Source organism: Physeter macrocephalus, chromosome 19 (assembly GCF_002837175.3).
Source record: "Physeter macrocephalus isolate SW-GA chromosome 19, ASM283717v5, whole genome shotgun sequence".
Lineage (NCBI taxonomy): Eukaryota > Metazoa > Chordata > Mammalia > Artiodactyla > Physeteridae > Physeter > Physeter macrocephalus.
The window spans coordinates 59134576-59155961 of record NC_041232.1 but is presented as its reverse complement, the minus strand read 5'-3'; the positions used below and the strand labels follow the sequence as shown (position 1 = coordinate 59155961).

The 21386-nt window shown below is 42.6% G+C and overlaps 1 protein-coding gene across 11 annotated transcripts in view; it reads right to left on the bottom strand.

The window, feature by feature from the left end:
* Window positions 1-21386, bottom strand: part of SETBP1 (SET binding protein 1) — a 381792-nt gene that overhangs the window by 104012 nt on the left and 256394 nt on the right. For all 11 annotated transcript variants that reach the window (XR_003677371.2, XR_003677370.2, XM_028480793.2 and 8 more), the window contains one exon: window positions 7118-10577. Coding sequence is in view for 9 of the 11 variants with exons in the window: in XM_028480793.2 (XP_028336594.1) it covers window positions 7118-10577 (3460 nt within the window). In the remaining 2 variants the exon portion in view is untranslated. The remainder of the gene's footprint in view (window positions 1-7117; window positions 10578-21386) is intronic.

Genomic DNA, 21386 nt, shown 5'->3' with positions numbered 1-21386 from the left:
CTCCAGCACAACATTCTTTTCCAACCTTATCTACCATGATTCCCCAACTACAGATCCTAACCTCAATAAAAGTAGACGAAACACCATTTCCCAAATGTTTCTTGGGTATTTCCACCTAAATACCTTTGTTTACATAGCTTCCTTCCTACTCTGTGCTTGCCTCCACTTCCTCCCAACACCATCTCACCATCTCCATTCTCCGAAAGACTCTTCCATCCTTTAAGACCCATCTTGAATGGTAACTACCAAACAGAAGCATTTCCTGGTCCCACCTCTCCACCCCCACTGAAAACGTGGCAGTGGCTCACCCTCACTTGGACAGCCCAGCACGTCCTTCTCTATTGACAGCCCAGTCTCTTCTCTGTGACTTTCTGATTGCCGTTACAGTCTGCCTTATGAGTTGCATCCGTTTTCCTCCCCTAAATTATACAGGAGAGCCTTCTGGATTGTAACCTCTTTGACAGCAAAAGCATTGAATTACTTAATGCTTTTTTACTATTATTAATTAATAGTAATTCATCCTTGAATTACTCCCCCAGGACTTCACCAAGCCATGCATATACTAGACACTAAATAAATAATTTTAAAAAATTTTCTCTTGTCTTTGTCAGTTCCCCTTGAATTCAGCGTGAAGTGCTATACTGGCACAAGCATAGTTCACAATCCTAACAAGTATTCAGTCCTGTTGCTTGTTTGTTTATAGAGTGAAGAGATGGTTTTCTGGAGGGTCCTTTCAAAGGCACCATCCTTATCTCTGCCCAGTGACAGGCTAGCCTTTGGAAGCCATGCTTTACTGATTTCTCTGGCCAAGAAAGGCTCCATGTTGTATCAAAGCCAAGTCTGTCAAAATTGTGACTTCTCTGCACCCACACCTGAATCTTCATAATTCTCCAAAGCCACAGAAGTATATATAAAAACTTCCAACAGGACGGGGGAATGTTTGCCAACTGTGGGAAGATAAATGACCTGGAGACTTCATGCTCCAAAGGCAGATTGCTGGATTTCTGGTTCAACGTAGCAAAAGAGATGCTGTTTGTTTGTTTTTTTTTCATTGCCAGAAAGTTTTGGGTCACAACATTTAATTAGGTTAATTCCAAAAGGAAACCTTAGGAGGAACTGTGGGAAGCTCGATAAAATAAGTATGTGCAATTGTTAAGACAGGAAAGGAAAAAAAAATGACTTCCATCAGAGCCCAAAAAGATCACTTCCAGTCCCAAACATGGGTCCCCAGAGATAGCCTGGACGCCAAATTATTGTCAAAGAGATGCTTACCTTTTACAACAGCTCACAGCAAAAGAAAACATATAGCTTAACATCTCTCCCACAATTCACCTTTCTGTTTTTTTGTTCTTTTATTCTCTCTCTCTCTCCCTTTCCCTTTCCCCCTGCCTTATGTTACTCTTCCCAGTCTGAGCTCTTCTACCAATTAGATATGTATCATTGGATGAGTCACTTGAACTTCCTAAGCCCCAGTATGCTCAAACACCTAAGCAAAATGAGGTGTTTATACTACATTATTAAGATTTTTTTACTTCTGAGCGTGAATATAAATGCAAGTTTGCTCTACCTGCTCCTATACAATTGGTCATATCAGTGCTCTAAATTATTTGTTTCTAAGGTGATGAACTGTGGTTTCAGCCTGCACAAAGAACAAGCTGATTTGTTGGTGGATCCTATGAGGTTCCATCTTTTGGAAAGGTGAGATCAAATGACTAAGTGAAGTCACTTGAGCCAAAGATAAATGGGGTATCACACAGATTAAGACACGGACCAGAGGAATCTGTTTTGAAACTTCACTGAACAGCTAATTAATTGGCCAACTTGGCCATAACTTCAGTGTTTTTACTTTAACTGCACAATCTAGGGGTGTGTGTGTATTCAAATTCCATTGTATAAATTTGAGAATCCTAGACTATCATGTCTGGTCAGAACATTTATTGTCCTCGTATCACTTGGGAAAACTAAGAGTCAAAAATATAAAGAGATCTTTCAGCTGGTTAGCATAGGAGAGAAGACTGGGGCAGGTACTCACAATCCTGCTAAACCACACAGCAACCATTAGCTAATTAATCTTTCACTTCCTCCTACGGCATGACCCAGAATTCAACTTGGATTAAGGTTAAACAGACCACACTTCATCAGCTTTCCATTTTTTACTCTTCCTTCTTTCCTGGTTTTAACTTTCTCCTCCCATGAGTCCTCTTCTTCCTTCTATTCCAGTTTTAGAAAACTTTCCTCACACATGTTTCTTTTGTATGGTTTTCATGACATTTTGTCCATGTGGTTAATTCCCTCATCTGGATGACTGCTTTGAGGAGACTTTTGTATTATTTTTGGCTTGGGCATCCATTTCCCGCCTGTGAGTGACAACAGAGACTGCCTCCCAAAATGCCCACAGTGCCGATAAGAGGAGCTGGCATAGGGTAAGACAGAGCCACAAGGAGAGGTGGAGTCAGCCAGGCTCAAGGGAATCCAGCTACATACATGGGAGGACTCTGATATCTGAGAGGTGAGCTAAGAATGAATTCTCAGCATCCATTCATCATGAGGAAAGTACTTGACATTGGGGACTCAGGATGGCAACCCTGACTAAGAATGGCATTGGACTAAGAGGCAACAGGTATAAACTTACACTTCTCACTGTTTCTCCAACATCTGATGGCAGCCTGGACAGCAGTGGTCAAAATGCCTGAAGTTCCTGGCATAATTTTAGGTCAAAGTATGCAAAGACTGTTTCCAAGAGGTTGGAACAGGAAGAACATCATTCACACTAGAGACCTCTTCCACCGCCTCATGAGAACTTGGCTCTGAGAGCATATAGCATCATTCTGACTATGCATTGTCACCCTTGGACAGGTTTGCTCTCTCGGAATCTGCAGCATGTCAGGGTGCGTGAGACGGTGGTGCCTGGTGGGAGAGCAGCACAAATGAGGGCCAGTAAGGCTTCTCCCAACTCTGAGAGTCTGTGGATTACACCTTCCCACTATTTATCCATTATTTGGCCCCAAGCAAGCATTTTTATAAATGAAGATTTACCAGATGGTGTGCATTTAGAAAATAGGTCAAAAGAGTCACTGCCTTTTGAAACCAAAGAAGCAATAGGACAGAAGGAGTAAAATACAGGAAAAAGGCAAGGAGTCTGTGTAATTTCTTAGATCTAGGTATGTTGTAAGGGGGCTAACAAGACAATGTATCCATCTGCTGGGGCAGGGGGATGGAGGATGGATGACTTTCCAAGCAGGAAAGAGGAAATGGAGTGTGCAACTGCTGCTATTGCTAAATGGGGTCTCTAATTCCTCTCTCCATAATGGTAATGACTTCCATTTATACTGTGCCTTTCATCAGTTCTGATCTGAGGGAGAGCTCAAAGTCCTCTTTTCACTCCACTCCTAAATCTGGTCTTTAACAGGGTAAAGAATAATATCTGTATTTATGCCATATCTATTTTGGAGAAGACTAGCTCATGTGAAATTGGACATTAAGATGCTATGGAAATGAACCCAGAATGGAGAAGGAAGAGGTAGAGGAAGAGAAGGTGTGGAAGGGAAGATGCTTATTTCTAATCATGACCTTCAGATACCATCCAGCTGAACAGACACCTCGACTCAGATACTCTGAAAGATCTTAATGCCTCCAGTAACCTCAGCCTCATCCCATCTGTCTCCCAGCTTTTAATGGGACTTGGCACTCTTTGGAGTGTATAATATTAAGGTGAATGCACTGGGTTCCAAGTGCTACTAAGGACATTTTTTTCCTGATGCTTTAGGGGTTCAGGAATTGAGGGGACATTTAGGATATAGGCAAGGAGAGGCCAAGGTTCGGAAGGAAAGGGAATGATAAGGAATCTGGTCTGTTCCAATAAGATATTCAACAAGATGTGTAGGCATAACTCATATAGACACAGAAGCCAGTAACAATTAAGATTCATGAAAATGTTCAGAAAAAAAAAAAAGAAAAACCTCATACAACACAAAAATAAGCACAAAGTAGTGGCATAAATAACTCAGGGAACTGGATTTCAGTAAGGACAGAAGTGGAAACCCTGTCAACGTATATATCAATATTTCCAGGCTGATATTTAGAAAAGTTTAGGCCATAAGAAATCCTCCTTCATTGGTTGGGAACTGAATACAGGGATGTCTTTTTGTCTTAATTACTCTATTCTGCACTTATCACATAATCACTGTGCAGATGCCCTAGGGAAAAGCATGTAATCAGAGGATAGATGGGATTCTGAGAGGAAGGGTAGTGGTGGGATATAGGGACACTGGGCTGGGGACCAGGACCTGTGTTCTAGACTTGGCCTTAACTAGTTGGGTGACATGCAGTTGAGTTGCAATGCAGTGGGCAAAGCCCTGGGCTTAGAATAAAAAGTGACAGCTTTCTGAACTTGGACAGGTCACTTGACCTCTGAGCCTCAGTGTCCTGATCCATAACATGGGAATGAAAATATTTCTCTTCTAAGATTGCAGGAAGGATGTTTTAAGAAATACATGTGAAATGGCTTTAAGAATTGAAACATGCCATACAAAACAGGTCTGGCCCAACTCTTTGAGTTACAGATTGGCAGATAGTACCCCAGAGAGGTAGGATACCATGCCTAAGGTCATAACAGAGTTGAGCACAGTACTCAATTACTAGGCTGAATCCAGCTTTCTGTGGATGGCTGCAAAACAAGTAACAAGCTGGGGAAGGGGAGGGAGAATTTTAAATGAAGTAACGACCACCTTGTGAATGCAAACACAAGGAATTTTGTATGGCTAGAGTGTGGCCACCCTCAGAGACACAGTGACCGGATGAACCCCTAGATGGCAAAATTCAACCAGAACACAGCTGTAATACGGTCCAGACATGCAGACGTCCCAGTAAGACTGCTGAGAACCCTAATGGCAACAATGGCTGGTTTTAGTTTTTGAGACCTTGTTTCTCAGGTCTGTTAACTTACAATTCTTGCTTGTAGGTTCTCAGTAATAACATACCACCATTGTTTTCTAGCTAAACAATACCAAGAAAATAGAAATAAGAATGCCTTCTATCATGGATATTTCTGGTTCTATGGATAAATTCCACCACACTGAAAGAGAAAGCAACAGTACTTCTCATGTGAAAGTTTAATCTTTTAGCAACTCCTGTCCATGTGGGCTTAATTTAGGGTTTGCACAAAAAACAAACACCTTCAACAAAGTCTGATGATCAGAAATGGGGAAACCCAGAAGAGCACATCACTTGGGCAGATATGAAGTGTGGGCCATTTATCACCTTAGCAAGTGCAGGAAACATGACTGCTAATTGGTCTCTTCATTAACCAAGGAGACCATCTACCACAACAGCAACTCAAAGCTGGGGGTGCTTTGGAGCAATATTTAAGTAGTTTCTAACTCATAATCATATCTTCCTTCCTTCCTTCCTACCTTCCTTCCTTCCTTTCTTTATTTCTTAATAGATCTTTACTGGAGTACAATTGCTTCACAATACTGTGTTAGTTTCTGTTGTACACCAAAGTGAATCAGCCATATGCACACATATGTCCTCATATCCCCTCCCTCTTGACCCTCCCTCCCACCCTCCCTATCCCAACCCTCTAGAAAGGAAACCATAAAGAAGACAAAAAGACAACCCTCAGAATGGGAGAAAATATTTGCAAATGAAACAACAGACAAAAGATTAATCTCCAAAATATACAAACAGCTCATGGAGCTCAATATCAAAAAAACAAACAATCCAGTTAAAAAATTGGCAGAGGACCTAAACAGACATTTCACCGAGGAAGACATACAGATGGCCAAGAGGCACAGGTAAAGATGCTCAACATCACTAATTATCAGAGAAATGCAGATCAAAACTACAATGAGGTATCACCTCAAGCCGGTCAGAATGGCCATTATCAAAACATATTTCTTTTCGAAATCTGCTGGCCTAGAAAATGTCTCTAAATCCTCATGAAAAGACTGCCTTCACCTTCACTAATTATGGACTCCGCATGAAGGGAGAAGACAAACAAGGGATACACATCATAAACAGAGGTGAAACAGTGCACCCAAGGCTTATCAGGGGGTGATCAGTCCTTTAAACCAGGCTTTGGCCAGAGGGTTTGTACTGTTTGGGGGCAGGGAGAGCACGAGGAATCCTTTTAGCTTCTGCAGCTCCTAAGAAAGGAGTTTCGACCTTTTTCCTAGTAAATAACTACTCTGTTCTACAGGAGTCTTTTATCATCTGTGTGATGTGTGGACATGGACAAAGGGATATTTATGCAGAAGTGTGAGGCTTCCATGGCAAGGAAGGTTTATGTGGGTGGGCAGGTTAGCAAGGAAATTCTCCCAGCAACTGACAAGGAATGAGCTCTTCCTAGTAGCCACCAGCACTTCAGTTTAGAGATTAGTGGGCAAATCCCAGCCCCAGTGGATGTGCAAAGAGACACAGTGGTAGGTTCCAGCAGAGGCAGGAGGCTCACAGTGCCTTTCAGTCAGGTTCCCCCCACCTCCACCTTTATGCAGGGAAATGACAGGCCAGGGCTTCACTTTTGGGGTCTACCAAGTGCTGCTTATCAAATGCCAAAAAGAGGACAACATGGCTTTGGGCTGTGGCTTCCTTATCAGGTAGACTTCAAGATTCACTGGTCATCAGCTTCCAATGGTTCTCCTGTAGATGTTTCAACCTAGGATGTGTGACTTCTAGAGCTAGCATGTCAGGTAAACTAGATATTCATTCCCATCCAACTTTGGCATTCTTGGGATCTTGTTGGTATTCCTAGAGAGTTTTAGAGGTTTTATCCAACTAGCAAATTTACCATCAGATCAGATGAAGACTTAGGCATAGCGTCTTTAATTAAAAGCATAAAGGGAGTGGGTATGGTTATAGTCTTGGCAGCTATTGGGGATGCCTCTGGGCCCACAGTTCTCAGGCAATGGCTCCAAGAGAGGAAAGACAGAGAATAACTGATTAAACAATGCATAAAATGTGCAGCAGACTCAAATTTGCAAGGAGACCTGTTTTCATTTGGTTTCTACCTCTCTGCAAACTAGTGAACGCAACGTGCTAAAGATGGCGGACTGCTGAAGGGCAGGACCCAGCAACCAAGGAACAAGACAGTCCAAGTTTGAAGAAAACTCGGCCTTACCTGGAGATAAGGAGGAGTCATAGGAACTTCTCTCCTTGCGGTTCATCTTGAAGGCTTGGATGTCCTTTTCCCTGTACGTCCCAAAGCCTTCATAGCTCCTCCTTTTACTCCCACTCACGTCACTGTCCCACTTGTCGTTCGCAGGGTTCATCTCACTGAACACATCCAGGCTCTCCGGTCTTGCGCTGCTGCCGTCCCCACCGTTGCCAGAGTACCGTTTTGCACACGAGTCCACAGGCTCGCCGCTCAAGTCACCTTTGTCCTTGGCCTGCGTCCAATGCTGGGCATCAGAAAGTGAGAGCGTAGACAGGGGGTCCGCCTCAAAGTTGTTCTTGGGCGCTTTGTGGCCGGCTTCACTGTGCTGGTACCTCTGCTTTTCCTTATGCTTGCTTCTCTCACTCACAAGTGAGAGCTCTTTGTCTGCGCTGCTCAGCCGCTCGCTCAGGACGTGGCTGGAGAAGCCTGCGGCCTTGCCTGCAAAGAGACCACTCAGGTTGTCGTGGGTCCCCAGGAGCCGGTCTTCCTTGTGCTTATGCTTGTGTTTGTGTTTCCTCTTGTGGAGCCGACCACTGGACAGACCGGCACTGCCCACCTTGGGGGGATTCAGGGATGGCTGCCTGTCACTGAGGCCCATGCCCACGGGCCCCTGCAGGTGCACTCCATGCTTTGCTTTATGCTTAGCCGTACCAGACATCTTCACATGGGAGCTTGTGTGAAACTGAGGTGGTGGCACTGTTGGCCTCATGAATGGGGACGCTGCTCCGAGCGTGTGCGACAGGTACAGAGGAGCTGGGTACTGACTGTAATAACCAAGGTTCATCATAGGCATTGATGTGTAAGGCATTCCATAGGGTGCATAGTAACTTCCACTGGGAATAGGGTAGCTGAACCCTTGTAAAAAAGGCACCTTTGTCATGGTGTCATTGGTTTTTGCAGGCCTACCACGCTTCTTCTTTGACTTTAAGTCTGAAGTCCTACGAAGATAGAGCAACGGGTCATACTGGATATATGGCACCGGGTAATAGTGATCAAAATTAATCCGAAAAATGCTGGGATATGGATTCTCATGGTAAAAAGTATAACTCCGGTGAGAGATCCTGAACACTTGGAACTTGGTGATGAGCTCTTCCAGGTCTGCCAGAAACTGGAGATCATCACGGTTTTGCAGGCTTTTCCGTTTCCTCTTGTGCTTTGGCTTCTTGAGGCTTTCGTGGGCCAGAAAGTTGTCCACAATGAGATGCTTCTGCCGGTGGCCATGCCGGTTCTTTGTGCTGGTGTCAGATGGGATGGCCTCCGGGTTGTCCAGGGAGCAGAAATCAAAAGAGTACCTCCGTCGGGATTCGGAACTCTTCTCTGCTTGGTCAGACGTGCTGTTGTTGTCTGTCCCAATGCCACTGTCACTCGGGATCGTCTCCTCACTGTGGGACTCGCTCACAGGGGACAGTGTTATCTCCTTGAGTGACCCGATCTCGCAAAGGTGTGAAGGGGAGTTGGCCATCAGCCTGGGTGGGGACAGCTTCCAGGTCCCACTATGGATTCCCTTTTGGGTTTTGGTTGGAAGAGCACTGATGGGCTGGAGATTTGGCATAGTTTTCAACTCTGAAAAGTTGGTTTCAGTGCTGGCGGGGCTCAGGTTGCCATTGGACCCACCTAACTGTGTCGAAAGTGGGTGCATAGCTGCTGGTGAAGACGCCACAAGTGACTGAAAGTTGGAAGGCACGACGGGAACATCCGGCTGGCTAGAAACTGGCCTCGGGTGCTTGATGGCTGTTTTGGGTTCTTCGGATGGGGGTGGCAGCTCTGCCCTTGGCTTCCTGCCCCTCTTCTTGCCAATGTAGATGGTGCCCCTCTTACTGACATTTATCTGCTTGCCCAATTTGCTCTCAATTGCTGCTGCCCCAGGGCTGGTCTCTGGGGGAGCTTTGGCCTTCAGCGCAATGCTGCTGGAGCAGGACAAGATCTGGTTCAAGATATTTTTCCTTTTGAGTGTTTTCATCTTATTGATAGTTTTGATGGTCTTCTTATCCAACACCCCAAGCTTTCCAACTTTTTTGTGAAATTTCATCTCACTCATGGGTTTGTCCTCTCCTGGCACTAACTGGGCCAACTTAGCTAAACTACGTCGTCTCTTTCTTTTCTTGGTTCCGGGAAATTCCCGGCTGATGGGACTGACTGGACTGGTGGAAGTCCCCTCGTGAATCGTCTCAACCGTGAGCAAAGGCTGCTTCTTTGGTCGTCCCCGCTTCTTTTTTACCGGCGTGATCACAGTAAGACTGTCTGTGTTGGTGTACAGAGGGCTGGATGGGGTTATGGGGTAAGCAGATGGCGGTTCCACCATCAGTTTATCGGAGGTGGCCATGACTGCCTCCCGAAGGAGACTGGTGGGTTTTGGTTTGCTGCACGTCCACCTCCGTTTTGCAGCGAATTTGGGGTGCTGGATTTCTGGCAGCTTTCTTGGAGAGTGATCTGTGCATGTTGGAGGTGTCACGACCATGGGTGGCTTCCGCTGCTTAGATACACCTCCAGGGACAACTTTCTCAGCATTTCCACCAGTTTCAAGGCCAGCTGAGGGGGACTCGTTCTCCATCATTTTACCCAACTTAGGGACACGGGGATCTTTCTTATTACCCTCGGGGTTGGAAAGTATCCTATTAACTACTTCACTGCTCATAGTGATTCCAGAAGCCAGGGCTTTCTCTGGCATGATCTTTTCCACCACTGCTTTGATGGACTGTCTCTTTTTCTTCTTATGGCTGCTTGGATCTAGGCAGGGTGCCTTGATAGGGATAGTAATCCGGACATGGCTTGAGTCATTTTCAGGATTACTGACAGAACTCACATTCTGCCTGACTGGTGATGCCTCTTGGGCATTATCTGCAGAGTAGCCTTCCCTTTTCCCTTCTGTATTGTCAAATGCTTTCTGAGCATTCTTGACCCAGTCTAGGTCTGAGTTTGGTATGGTTTGACTTATCACATCTTTTTTACTGGACTTTTTCTTGCTGCCTATAGTAGTAGGTGGTTCTGGGGGCTCCTTTGCACCTCCTCCATCTTGATCTACCAAGGGCTGGAGCCCACTGCACTCAGCAGAGCTGCTGGGTGGAGCTGGTGAGCTGTGGTTGCTTGGAGATGGAACCACACCTCCCAAGAGCAGATCTTTGCTACTGTTGGACAACTGACTCCATGTGCTTCCTGCACTGCCTTTCTTACCCTGGGCCTTTGCAAAGGAAGCCAGGGGCTCAAGAGCTGGGATCTTGCTGGTGCTTGCAGTTTCTCTGCCAGACTCTGTACTGATGAAGCAATTCTGAGTGGCAGGTCCATTGTCAGAGTTGGTGGACCAGTCCACGTGGTTCTGGCTGCTGCTTTTTTGCTGGTGCTTTGGTTTTAAGGTGTCACCGGTGAAGTCCTGTGGGAGGCCTGGGTCATAATGGAGAGCTGAGTGTTTCTGTGGCCGCTCATAAGCCTAAGGGTGGGTGGAGTGGAGAAGGAGAGAGAGAGAAACAAAGATCAGCATGTTGAAACTATTTAAAATTTAATGTCAAAAGGCTTAATTATTCAAAAGTTGGAAACAGACACCTTTAATTCCAGAATGCTTTGTGAAGGTTTTTTTCAATTTCTTTAGTAAAAATACACTTGTGTTGATTTTGAACATTATTAAGGATGCTATAATCGCTGTCTTTCTTCCCCTAGATAACAGGAACTTTAACCTATCTTGGTTTAATGCAATCTCAGAATAAGAACTGTTTAGAGTCAGGAGGGGCCCTAAAGGTCCCTCAGTCCAATGCTTCTATTTTCCAAATGAAGACGCTAAAACTTCAGCCATGGAGAGTCCTGCCCTAGGTGGCAGAGCTCAGGAGAGCATCTGAACTTCCAGACTCCCTGCACTCGTTTCCTTAACTCCAGCTGCAGCTTATTTTTGCCCCAGCTTCTTCTCCAACACACATCTTTCCCTTGCTTCTGCCTACTGCAGTTCATTTCTGTTTGGAGTTTATCCTGGAGTTCAGCATCTCTGAACTCAAACAGGCAACTCATTAGGAACCACTGCAACAAGGAGAAAAAGCACAAGTTGAGAAATTAAGGGGGGGAAGTTTGACGACTGTGTGGGGAAAAGTGGGCGAGTCAAGGGCATAGAGAAGAAACGAAAAGAAGGAAAGAAACATGGAAGAGCCCTCAAATCTCTGCCAACTCTAGGAGTGGTGTGTGTTTGGGAGTGAGCCTGCTAAGACATCCTCAAGCCCACATTAGGCCCTGACTACTCTCTTGAGAAAACGCGTGGATATTCTCAAAAGGAACCTTGAGAAAAGAAAAAAAAAAAAAAGGAAACAAGTCTCTTGGACAAATGTGCCAGGAAAAAAAAAATCATTATCATTCAAGATCACTCCATTGGACTTCGTCAGCTGCGTTTTTCCCTACATTGGCTCTACACGAATGTCTTCAGACTTTGCACCTTCCTTAGACTAACTCTTCGACCAGCAAAGGCAGAACGTGTGCTAGAGACACAACATATCCAGCATCTATAAACTCACAAAGGGAATGGATAGTGAACACACTGTTTTGAGATATTAAGCTATTTTTAATATAGATATGTTCACATTGTTCCAGATAGATTTTAAGCCAGGCTACCAGTACAAAGAAAGCAGTCTTTAAAGCTTATTATAAGTCCTGTTTTATACACAGAGGATGTATTTCCCTAAGATTTGTTAACGAAGGGAAAATATTAGTAAATTAAGAAAGCTTTGATAATAACCCAACTAAGAAGTATATGATGATGGCTTAGTGAATTTAGGAAGTTTTAGCCTATAATATGTATCTGTCTGTTTACCTGTCTATGTATGTATGTATTGTATGTGTCTATCTAGCTGGCTAGCTAGCTAGCTATATATCTATCACCTATGTCTTCTCTGTCTTTTGCCATTGATGCTATAGGATTTATGCTTTATTAGAAAACATCTCTTATCGTCCCTGTTAAGAGTCAAAACGCAGATGGCAGAAAGAATTATGGGTAAAATTCAATATAGTAAAGCAACCAGGGTTTCATTCACACCAGTTCCTGGAATCCCTAGGGTTATTTTCTGCCTCCCTGATTTTGTGAAATCCTGTTTATACTTCCAATATTGAATCGTTTTTTTTTTTTTTTTTTTTTTGCGTTACGCGGGTCTCTCACTGTCGTGGCCTCTCCCGTTGTGGAGCACAGGCTCCGGACGCGCAGGCTCAGCGGCCGTGGCTCACGGGCCCAGCCTCTCCGCGGCATGTGGGATCTTCCCAAACCCGTGTCCCCTGCATCGGCAGGCGGACTCTCAACCACTGCGCCACCAGGGAAGCCCTGAAGAGTATTTTTTAAGAATTATGAGAGAGCTTCCCCAAGCTAAGCCTGTTAAGTGCCCAGGAGAAAATTAAGAAAAAAAAGTATTTAATTTTTTCTTCATCTTGCAGTTTATAGTAGAGACACTGCCATCATCAACATCTAGAGAACTAATCCCGACACTTGACTTTGGCCGCTAGGTATTACTGCTGTGGACATAGGCTCTATCTCATTTTTGGCAAAAATAGAGAAATCTTATTCATGGCATAAAATAGTAAATTCTACTTATCTTTTATGAGTCAGGGCTTTGTTAATTTGTCATTTATGCTTTGGATTTTAGTTGGCACTATGTGTATACTCACAGGATGACAGGCTAGAAGAGGGCTTGGAAACAAAATTTCCCACTTCTTTGGGTGACAAAATAATTGGTTGCTCACACTAGAACATTCTAGAGAGTCAGTGGTAGTACTTAATAAAAATTGTAGAACAAAAGGTTTAAGTTATTTTTGACCTGGGCAAAACAGCAATCATAGCCACCCGCTCACCTCTACCCTTGTCATCAACCTCTCTCCACTTTTCCAGATCTGTATACTGAAGTCCACAGAGGGGCTTCGTGGTAAAGCTGGAATCCTCACCCCGAATTCCCATCAGTTTTTCCTTATTGCTCCATCTTCTTATTCTTGGCAACTAGTAGAGTCCTTCATTAACTTTTCTTTATGTTCTAATCTCAGCTCAATCCTAATGAGGCCCCCTACCTTATAGAAATACTCCTATTATAAGTTTTCATGAAACCATGTATCTCATCTTTGTTGTACTTATCATACTTTTAAATTTACATTTGATTTTTGTACTAATTGAATTAATGCCTGTCTCCCTTTCTAGCCTGTATACACCATCACAGAGATACCAAGTACAGTGCCTGGCAAATAGTAGGCACTCAATAAACATTTACTGAATAAATGAACATCCATTTCACTATGGGTATTCCATTTTGTCATTAGTGAGATTAATGACATGTATATTGCAACATATTGTCTACAGACACTGTACCCTCCTTCAGCCTAATTTCTTATGCCATTCCTTCTGCACGCACCATTGTCTCTCATGAAGACATCTATCACAATCCTTGTAATGCGATGTGCCACTTATTTGTATACTTTTCTGTCTCCCTCTCCTAGACTGTAAGTACTTTGAGGTCAGAGACACTCATTTATCCTTTTATCTCCAGTATCTATTACAAAGCAAACCACCCAGAAAGTTTTCAATAAATGTTTGTTGAATGAACAAACAAAATAATATTTAAGATGCCCATTACCATGACAAAATATATGGCTGCACACAAAAGACAATAAGCCACCAATCACTCATTTCATAATGGCTCATGATGAAACTGGAGGGCTCAGATGCATTACATGTTGAACAAAAGATCGTTCCCAAATACTTAAGGACTAAAGGCACTTGCAAGGTAACTTCCCTTCAGCGCGATTTTTACTGTTAGTTCTTTCTCATCTCCCATTAATTGTTTCATTTTCCAATTAACCCTGCTTCTGGGGAAGCCCATGTGACTGTCAGGAGGGTGGATTTCACTCTGGCAATTGAAAGGTGGGGCCTGCTCACTTATACTCAGGGCAGACCAGCTGAAAGTAAGCAGTTAAGCATGCCTGGTTCCCAGTGCCTCCATCTGGACACTGCCTGATCCCATTGTTTCTACCATTTCAGCTGCAATTTGCCCTGCTGGGAGAGCCTGGCAATCAAAGGGCAGGGTGGACAAAAGGGAACCACAACAAAAGATCAGCAGTAATGGGGGGGGGAAATGGTGCTTTAAACCCAGCGCTCAGACGGCTGCAGTGAAGGGGCAAAGAGGACTGAGAATGAGTGCTTTTTAAGGGGTCCAGGAGAACAAGGCTTCCTTCCAGCAGTGGCTGATGGCTATATCTCGTTGCATTTCACAAAATCCCATTTCTTCATCTGTCAGCCATGACAGATTATATACACAATGGTGAGACTGTCAGTTCCAATATGCCCTTCACTGAGAACTGAGCACTTACTCCATTGAGACAGAGCCAGACATCGCAAAACAGGCTCCCAGCTCAATGCAGGGGCAAGCGAGCTCTCCCTCCCATCCTTCTCCAGAGGTCTGGGGATATTATTCCATATAGGGGGCTTTGACTTGGGGCTTTATTAACCCACATAGCACTTGTTTCCATTTCCCCTTTAGATTTTTCTGGGGGATCAGACCTGAATCTTTTATAGACTTTATACTACCCTCAGCCCCCAACAGGGCTATCTCTGAAATGGTTAGCAAGTAAGGGAATAGCTGATGAGATTCTACATTGGGCCAGATTATTTTTATGGAAAACTTTTAATACCGTCAAGCTCAGCATGTCTCTTTGAAACCGTGCACCTCAGATTGGGACTTGAACCCACATGCCGGGACTCGAACCCAGCCTAAATCCAGATTGGGACTTGAACCCATGTGGTCAGGACTCGAACCCAGCCAAAACCCTGATTAGGGCTTGAACCCACACGGCTGTGACTCCAACCTGGCCAAAACTCACGGTCTTCCAACTTAGATCACACACCTGGTTTCAGGACTTAATGAAGCTCAGATTCTTGATATCTCATCGCAGAAAGAATTCAGTGAGAGACAAAGTGATGGGTAAGAAATGGATTTATTTAGAGAGAAACACACTCCACAGACAGAGTGTGGGCCATCTCAGAAGGTGAGAAATGCACCAGAGTATGGGGTTGTCAGTTATTACAGGGGTGGGTAATTTCATAGGCTAATGAGTGGGAGGAGTATTGCAGCTATTTCAGGAAGGGGCGGGGATTTCTAGGAATTGGGCCACCACCCACTTTTTGATCCTTATGGTTGGCCTTGGAACTGTCATGGTGCCTGTGGGTGTGTCATTTAGCTTGCTGATGTGTTACAGTGAGTGTATACTGAGGCTCAAGGTCCAGTGGAAGTCGACCTGTCTGCCATCTTGGACCCATTTGGTTCTAATCAGTTTATGTCATGTCCTCGGGCTATGTCATTCTTTCAAATATTGTGTCCTGCCCCCTTTCCTCCAGTTTCATCTTGGCTGCTTCCCCATCTCCACAAATTGATTGATTGTTTGTGGAACTCACAGTCATTCTGAAGGTATGGCTTACTTTTTATAAGAGCAGTGCTTTCCATGCACCTTGAGCCCAGGCCAAATATTCATCAGGGAAACACCATTGTGAAAACACTAGACAGATTTCTCTCCTACAGAATGTGTTTATGGAAGGAAGTCCTTCTGTAATGTGAAGAATTATTTTGTAAAGTAGATAACTATCTCCTCCCCCACAACCAACATATAAACTGGCTTATACAGAATTTAAATTTTGTACAAGTCAGATTTCTTTTTAAAAAGTACTTTATTTTTACATAATTTTAAAAACAAGCATTAAATCACTGCATAAAAACTTAAAAGCCTATGAAAATGGAAGAAAGGAAGTCACCCAGCCTTATCTCAGGCTTATCTAAAGCAAGTTTTGTCACAATGAGTGGACGACATGACGATTTGGGTCTGAGAAAAATCATATCAAAAATCAAAACTCAAGCATGACTTTGTGGATGATAAACTACTCTTTTGGGTTAGCTGTGTTTGTGCTACTTTTGACAGCAATAATTTAAATTTACTGTTTGTGGGATATTTTGCTTTACATGAACAGGAAAATGTGCCTGGGTATGAAGGAATGAGGGGAGCTTTATCTATTATTTTGGTACCTGGTACTTTTCGAGATGTGGTCCTAGATCCCTGTATCAGAGCCACCTAAGGTACTAGTTACTCATACAGATTCCTAGGCCCCACTGCAGATAGGCTCATTCGCCATCTCCCAGGGTGGGACCAAGGAATGTGCATTTTAACATGCTCCCCAGATAATTCTGATATATAATTGAGTTGTAAAACCACTTATCTAATGCTTTAACACCATAATTCCTCTGGGGTGGGGCTCTTCTGTGGTTGCTGTGACATTCGCAGCACTTTTTGGTGGTAAATGTGCAGAGCAAACCACCACAGGCCTATTAGGATATGTAATTTAGCACCACTGAGTATTCCTGTTTTGCTCTCTGAACACTTTGTAATTTACATAGTAAGAAACTCTAACACAGTCCATCCTCTGTTTAGGTTTTCCAAGTACACTGCATGGTGGGCAGAGGTCAGTTATATGGGTGGATGAAAATACTGTCCTCCCAGAAAGAACTAGGCATGCAGGGGTTCATGACCTCCCACCCTGGGATTTCTCTTTCCCTAACTCATCCAAGACAATCCCCAGAGCTCTGGGGAATCTTGGCATTCCACTCCTGAGTCTTGAAGCAAGTGCTCAAGCCTGAGCAAGAGCTGAGTGTGGGAGAAAAGGAATGCAACCACACACTGTCTGATTAAAGGTTCTCAACCCTGGCTGCATGTTAGAATCATCCAGGAAGCTTCATAAAGAACACCATAGTTGGGATCTGATCCAGACCAATTAAGTCAACTTTCTAGAGGTGGGACCTGAACAGTAGTACATTTTTCAAAGCTCTCAGTTATCCCAATGTGCAGACAGAGTTGAGAACCACTGGATTATATCAAAGACAGGGGTCTGGGTTAGGGACTAAAGAGGCTCTGATATTATCAGGAGATGTTCCAGCTCAGTGGTTTTCAAATGTGTTCCACAGAGTCCTAGGATTTTGTAAAGACATTTCTGAACTGTAGCCAGTGGATTGGGCAACAGAGAAGCTCCATTCTTTTAACCTCCAATTGAACAGAGCAGCCTTGCAAAGGATTTCATTAAAGAGAAAGGAGGTGGAGAGAGATGGTTCTCTCACTTAAGAAAAGACTGAAAATTACCATTTAGGCTCATGAATAGGAGGAATGCACATGCCAGCTTCCATTGAACTTGCTCTCAAAGCATCTCTCCTCAGCCCAGTTCATTCCTGCATTTGCTAATGGTAGGTAGAGAAGAATGTCACTAAGTACCCTATTTGAACCATGGCTTTATGATCCTCTGATTTCATAGAATTCCATGAATGTCTGTGTCCTTTCAAAATTCATACGTTGAAATCCTAACTCCCAATGTCATGGTATTAGGAAGTGGGGCCTATGGGAGCACAATGTGATTAGATCATGAGGGTGGAGACTTCATGAATGGGGTTAATGCTCTTATAATAAAAGAGACCCCAGAGAGCTCACTTGTCCTTCACCATGTGAGCACACAGAGAGAAGACGGCCATCTATGAACGAGGAAGCAGGCTCTTGCCAGACACTGAATCTGCCAACGCCTCGCTCTTGGAATTCCCAGCCTCCAGAACTGTGAGAAATAAATTTCTGTTTTTACAAGCCACTCAGTCTATGGTATTCCGTTATAGCAGCCCAAACAGACTAAGACAATGGAACACAGAAAAGCCCCTAAATGGACATGAAGTTTCCAGTTACATATATACAGTCCTCATTTCCTGTCACATGAATTGCCCTGGGAAGTTACCTTAGTGTGGTTCCCTTAGGAACCATTCCTGATTTGCTATTTGGGGGTTGTGAGTGATATTAAAGCACTCCTTTTATTGGGGGTGATAACAGCTTACACAAATACAGAGGCCACTATCATATGCTTCCTTGAGTACACAGTAATTCTGCATAATTAATGATTGCTAACTTGGTTCCAACCATAATGGTATTAATAGGTATTAGACTTAACTTTTCCATGGAAATAAACATAAAACTATAAAATACATGAAACAACTATTTTCAGGCTTTGAGCAACAGGTAATATGGGCCGTGATTATAGACAGAAGGAAACTTAAGAGGCTCTGCCATATCCCTAGTTTTCTGCCCAGGAGAACTTTCTAAACCTGGACACAGGGAAGTGGAACCCAGAGAACTGTAATTTCACTGGGTAGAGGAAACAGAGATTATAGTTTGAGAGTTTTGAGGGGACTAGAATTTGGGGGACAGGGTACCTGAGAAGAGGGAGCTATGTAGAAAAAGAATCCTAGAAACCTTAATAGAAATACCCTATGTCTTTGGCCAAACTTTAATCTGCACTTGAGGGCAAGATTCCATGAAGCATAGCAGATATTTGCTACTGGGGGCTATAAGCTGAACATAGAGTCCTAAGGTCACATAATATTGGGCAGTGTTGGATTTCTGACTAGCCAGAATGGGGAGACTTTAATAAATATCCCAGATGGTCAGTTGATATCCCAGAATTGGTACCCCTTAAGAGTAGGATTATTCGAGCCCTAGAATAAAGGCTAGCAAAGTCTAAAAAGAATCCTTAATAAGATAAAGCAAATCTGCCAGTAAATTAACTACCAATCAGAGCAAAAGTCAAACTCTTTAAAGGAAAACAAGCAGAGAATTATTAGACAAACACTGAAGCAAATATGACGCATACCCAGGAGGGTTGATATAGATCCAAGGCCCTCAAAACAGCCATTATAAATATGGTCAAGTAGTAAGGAAAAGATGGGAATAACTGATGAACATATGGGAAATCTCAGCATAGAGATGGCAACTATACCAAAATAAAAAAAATTCTAAATTGGAAAAATACAAATCTGAAATGAAAAATTCTCTTGATGGGCTTAACAGCATACAAGACACAGTAGAAGAGAAGCTCAGAGAACACGAAGAAAAGACAGCAGAAATTATCCAAATTGAGGGGTGCGTAGAGTGGGGGAGGGAGATTAAAAAACAAACAAACAAACAGCACTTCAGTGACCTATAGAAAAGTATCAAGTGGTCTAACATACATATAATTAGAATCCCAGTAGAGAAGAGAGAATAATGCATGTGGATTCACATAGCTAAGAATCTCAACAAATCCCAAGCAGAATAAGCACACAAAAAAACTACATCTAAGTACACTGTAAACGAATTGATGAAGTCCAAAGAGAAAATGTTAAAAGCATCCAGAGAAATAAGACACATTATATACAGGGAAATAGTGACAAAAATAATGTCTGATTTTTATCAGTAAAAATCAATCCAGAAGACAATGAAATAATATCTTTAAAGTATTAAAATGAAAATAAAGTCAATTTAAATTTCTCTATTCCTTGTGCCCCGGTCCGGGAAGATCCCACATGCCGCGGAGCGGCTAGGCCCTTGAGCCATGGCCGCTGGGCCCGCGCGTCCGGAGACTGTGCTCCGCAACGGGAGAGACCACAACAGTGAGAGGCCCGTGTACTTCAAAAAAAAAAAAAAAAAAAAAAAAAGTTTCTCTATCCCATGAAAACATTTTTCATATATGAAGGCGAAATAAAGATATTTTCAGATAAATAAAAAGTGAGGGAATTCACTGCTGGTAGACCTGAATTACCCGCGCGTCCGGAGACTGTGCTCCGCAACGGGAGAGACCACAACAGTGAGAGGCCCGTGTACTTCAAAAAAAAAAAAAAAAAAAAAAAAAGTTTCTCTATCCCATGAAAACATTTTTCATATATGAAGGCGAAATAAAGATATTTTCAGATAAATAAAAAGTGAGGGAATTCACTGCTGGTAGACCTGAATTACAGGAAATGTAAAAGAAAGTTCTTTAGGCTAAAGCGAGATAACACCAGATAGAAACTCAGATCTACATGAATGAATGAAGAACATGGAAATGGTAAATATGCGGGCATATATACAACGTCTTATTCTTGGTCTTAAAATCTTCAAAAGGCAACTGACTGCTTAAAGTGGAAATAATAACAGTGTATCATGAAGCTTATGACATATATAGAAATAAAATGTATAGCAATAAAACAAAGAGCAAGAGAAGGTATATGGAAATATACACTTGTAAGGTGCTTATATTTGAAGAGATGTAATATTAGATTAAAGTAGATGTGATACTTTAAGGGTGCATACTGTAATCACCAGAGCAACCACTAAAAATAAAACAAAGTTGTATATCTAAAATGCCAATAGAAGGAAACACACGGAACACTAAAAAGGCTTGATTTATCCAAAGAGGATAGAAAAGGAGAAAAAAGAATGAAGATAGATGGGAAAAACAGAAAACATATAGTAACATGGTAGACTAAGATCAACAATATAGGTAATTAACTCTAAATATACTAAACAACCCCTCCCACCAACAAACGGACAACAGAAAACAAAGCCAAACCAAAAAACAGGTGGTAGATTGTCAAACTGAATAAAAAAGTAAGACATAACTATATGCTGTTTACAAGAGATACACAATAAATATTGGGTTGGCCATAAAGTTCTTTTGGGTCTTTCGTAACATGAAAAACCCAATTTAACTTTTTGGCCAACCGTATACAAAGATAAAGACAGCTTAAAAGGATGGGAAAAGACATACCACACAAACACTAAATTTTAGAATGCTGAAGTGAATTAATATAGTGCAAAATGGGCTTCAGAACAAAGAGTATTACCAGAGGTAATCAGGGACATTTCAAAATAAGAGAGTCAATTCATCAAGAAACAATAATCCTAAATTTGTTTGCACCTCATAACATATACTTGGATCAAATGCTTGAAATGAAAACTAAGAGAATTAAAGAAAGACATAGCCAGTGACACAATTAAAGGGATTTTAACACTCTTCTTTCAGTAATTGCTAGAGCAAATCGACTAAAAAAAATCAGAAAAAATATACAGAAGATTTGATCAATGTTCTCAACGAACTTAACCTCACACAACTGCAAAATACCTTCACCAAAATATGTTGGATCACAAAACAAGTAGGGGTGGATAGGGAACACATGTCAATGTCCTCAAACATCGTTTGTCAGCAAGAAAATGCCAATTAAAACCACCATGAGATACCACTGAACACCAAGTACGATAGCTAATATTAAAAATATTGAAGATAACCAGCATTGATAAGGGTATGGACAATTGAAACTCTCAACTCTCATCCATTGCTGGAGGTAGTACAAAATGGTACTACTTTGGAAGCTGTTTTGGCCATGTCTTATTTATTTATTTACATCTTTATTGGAGTATAATTGCT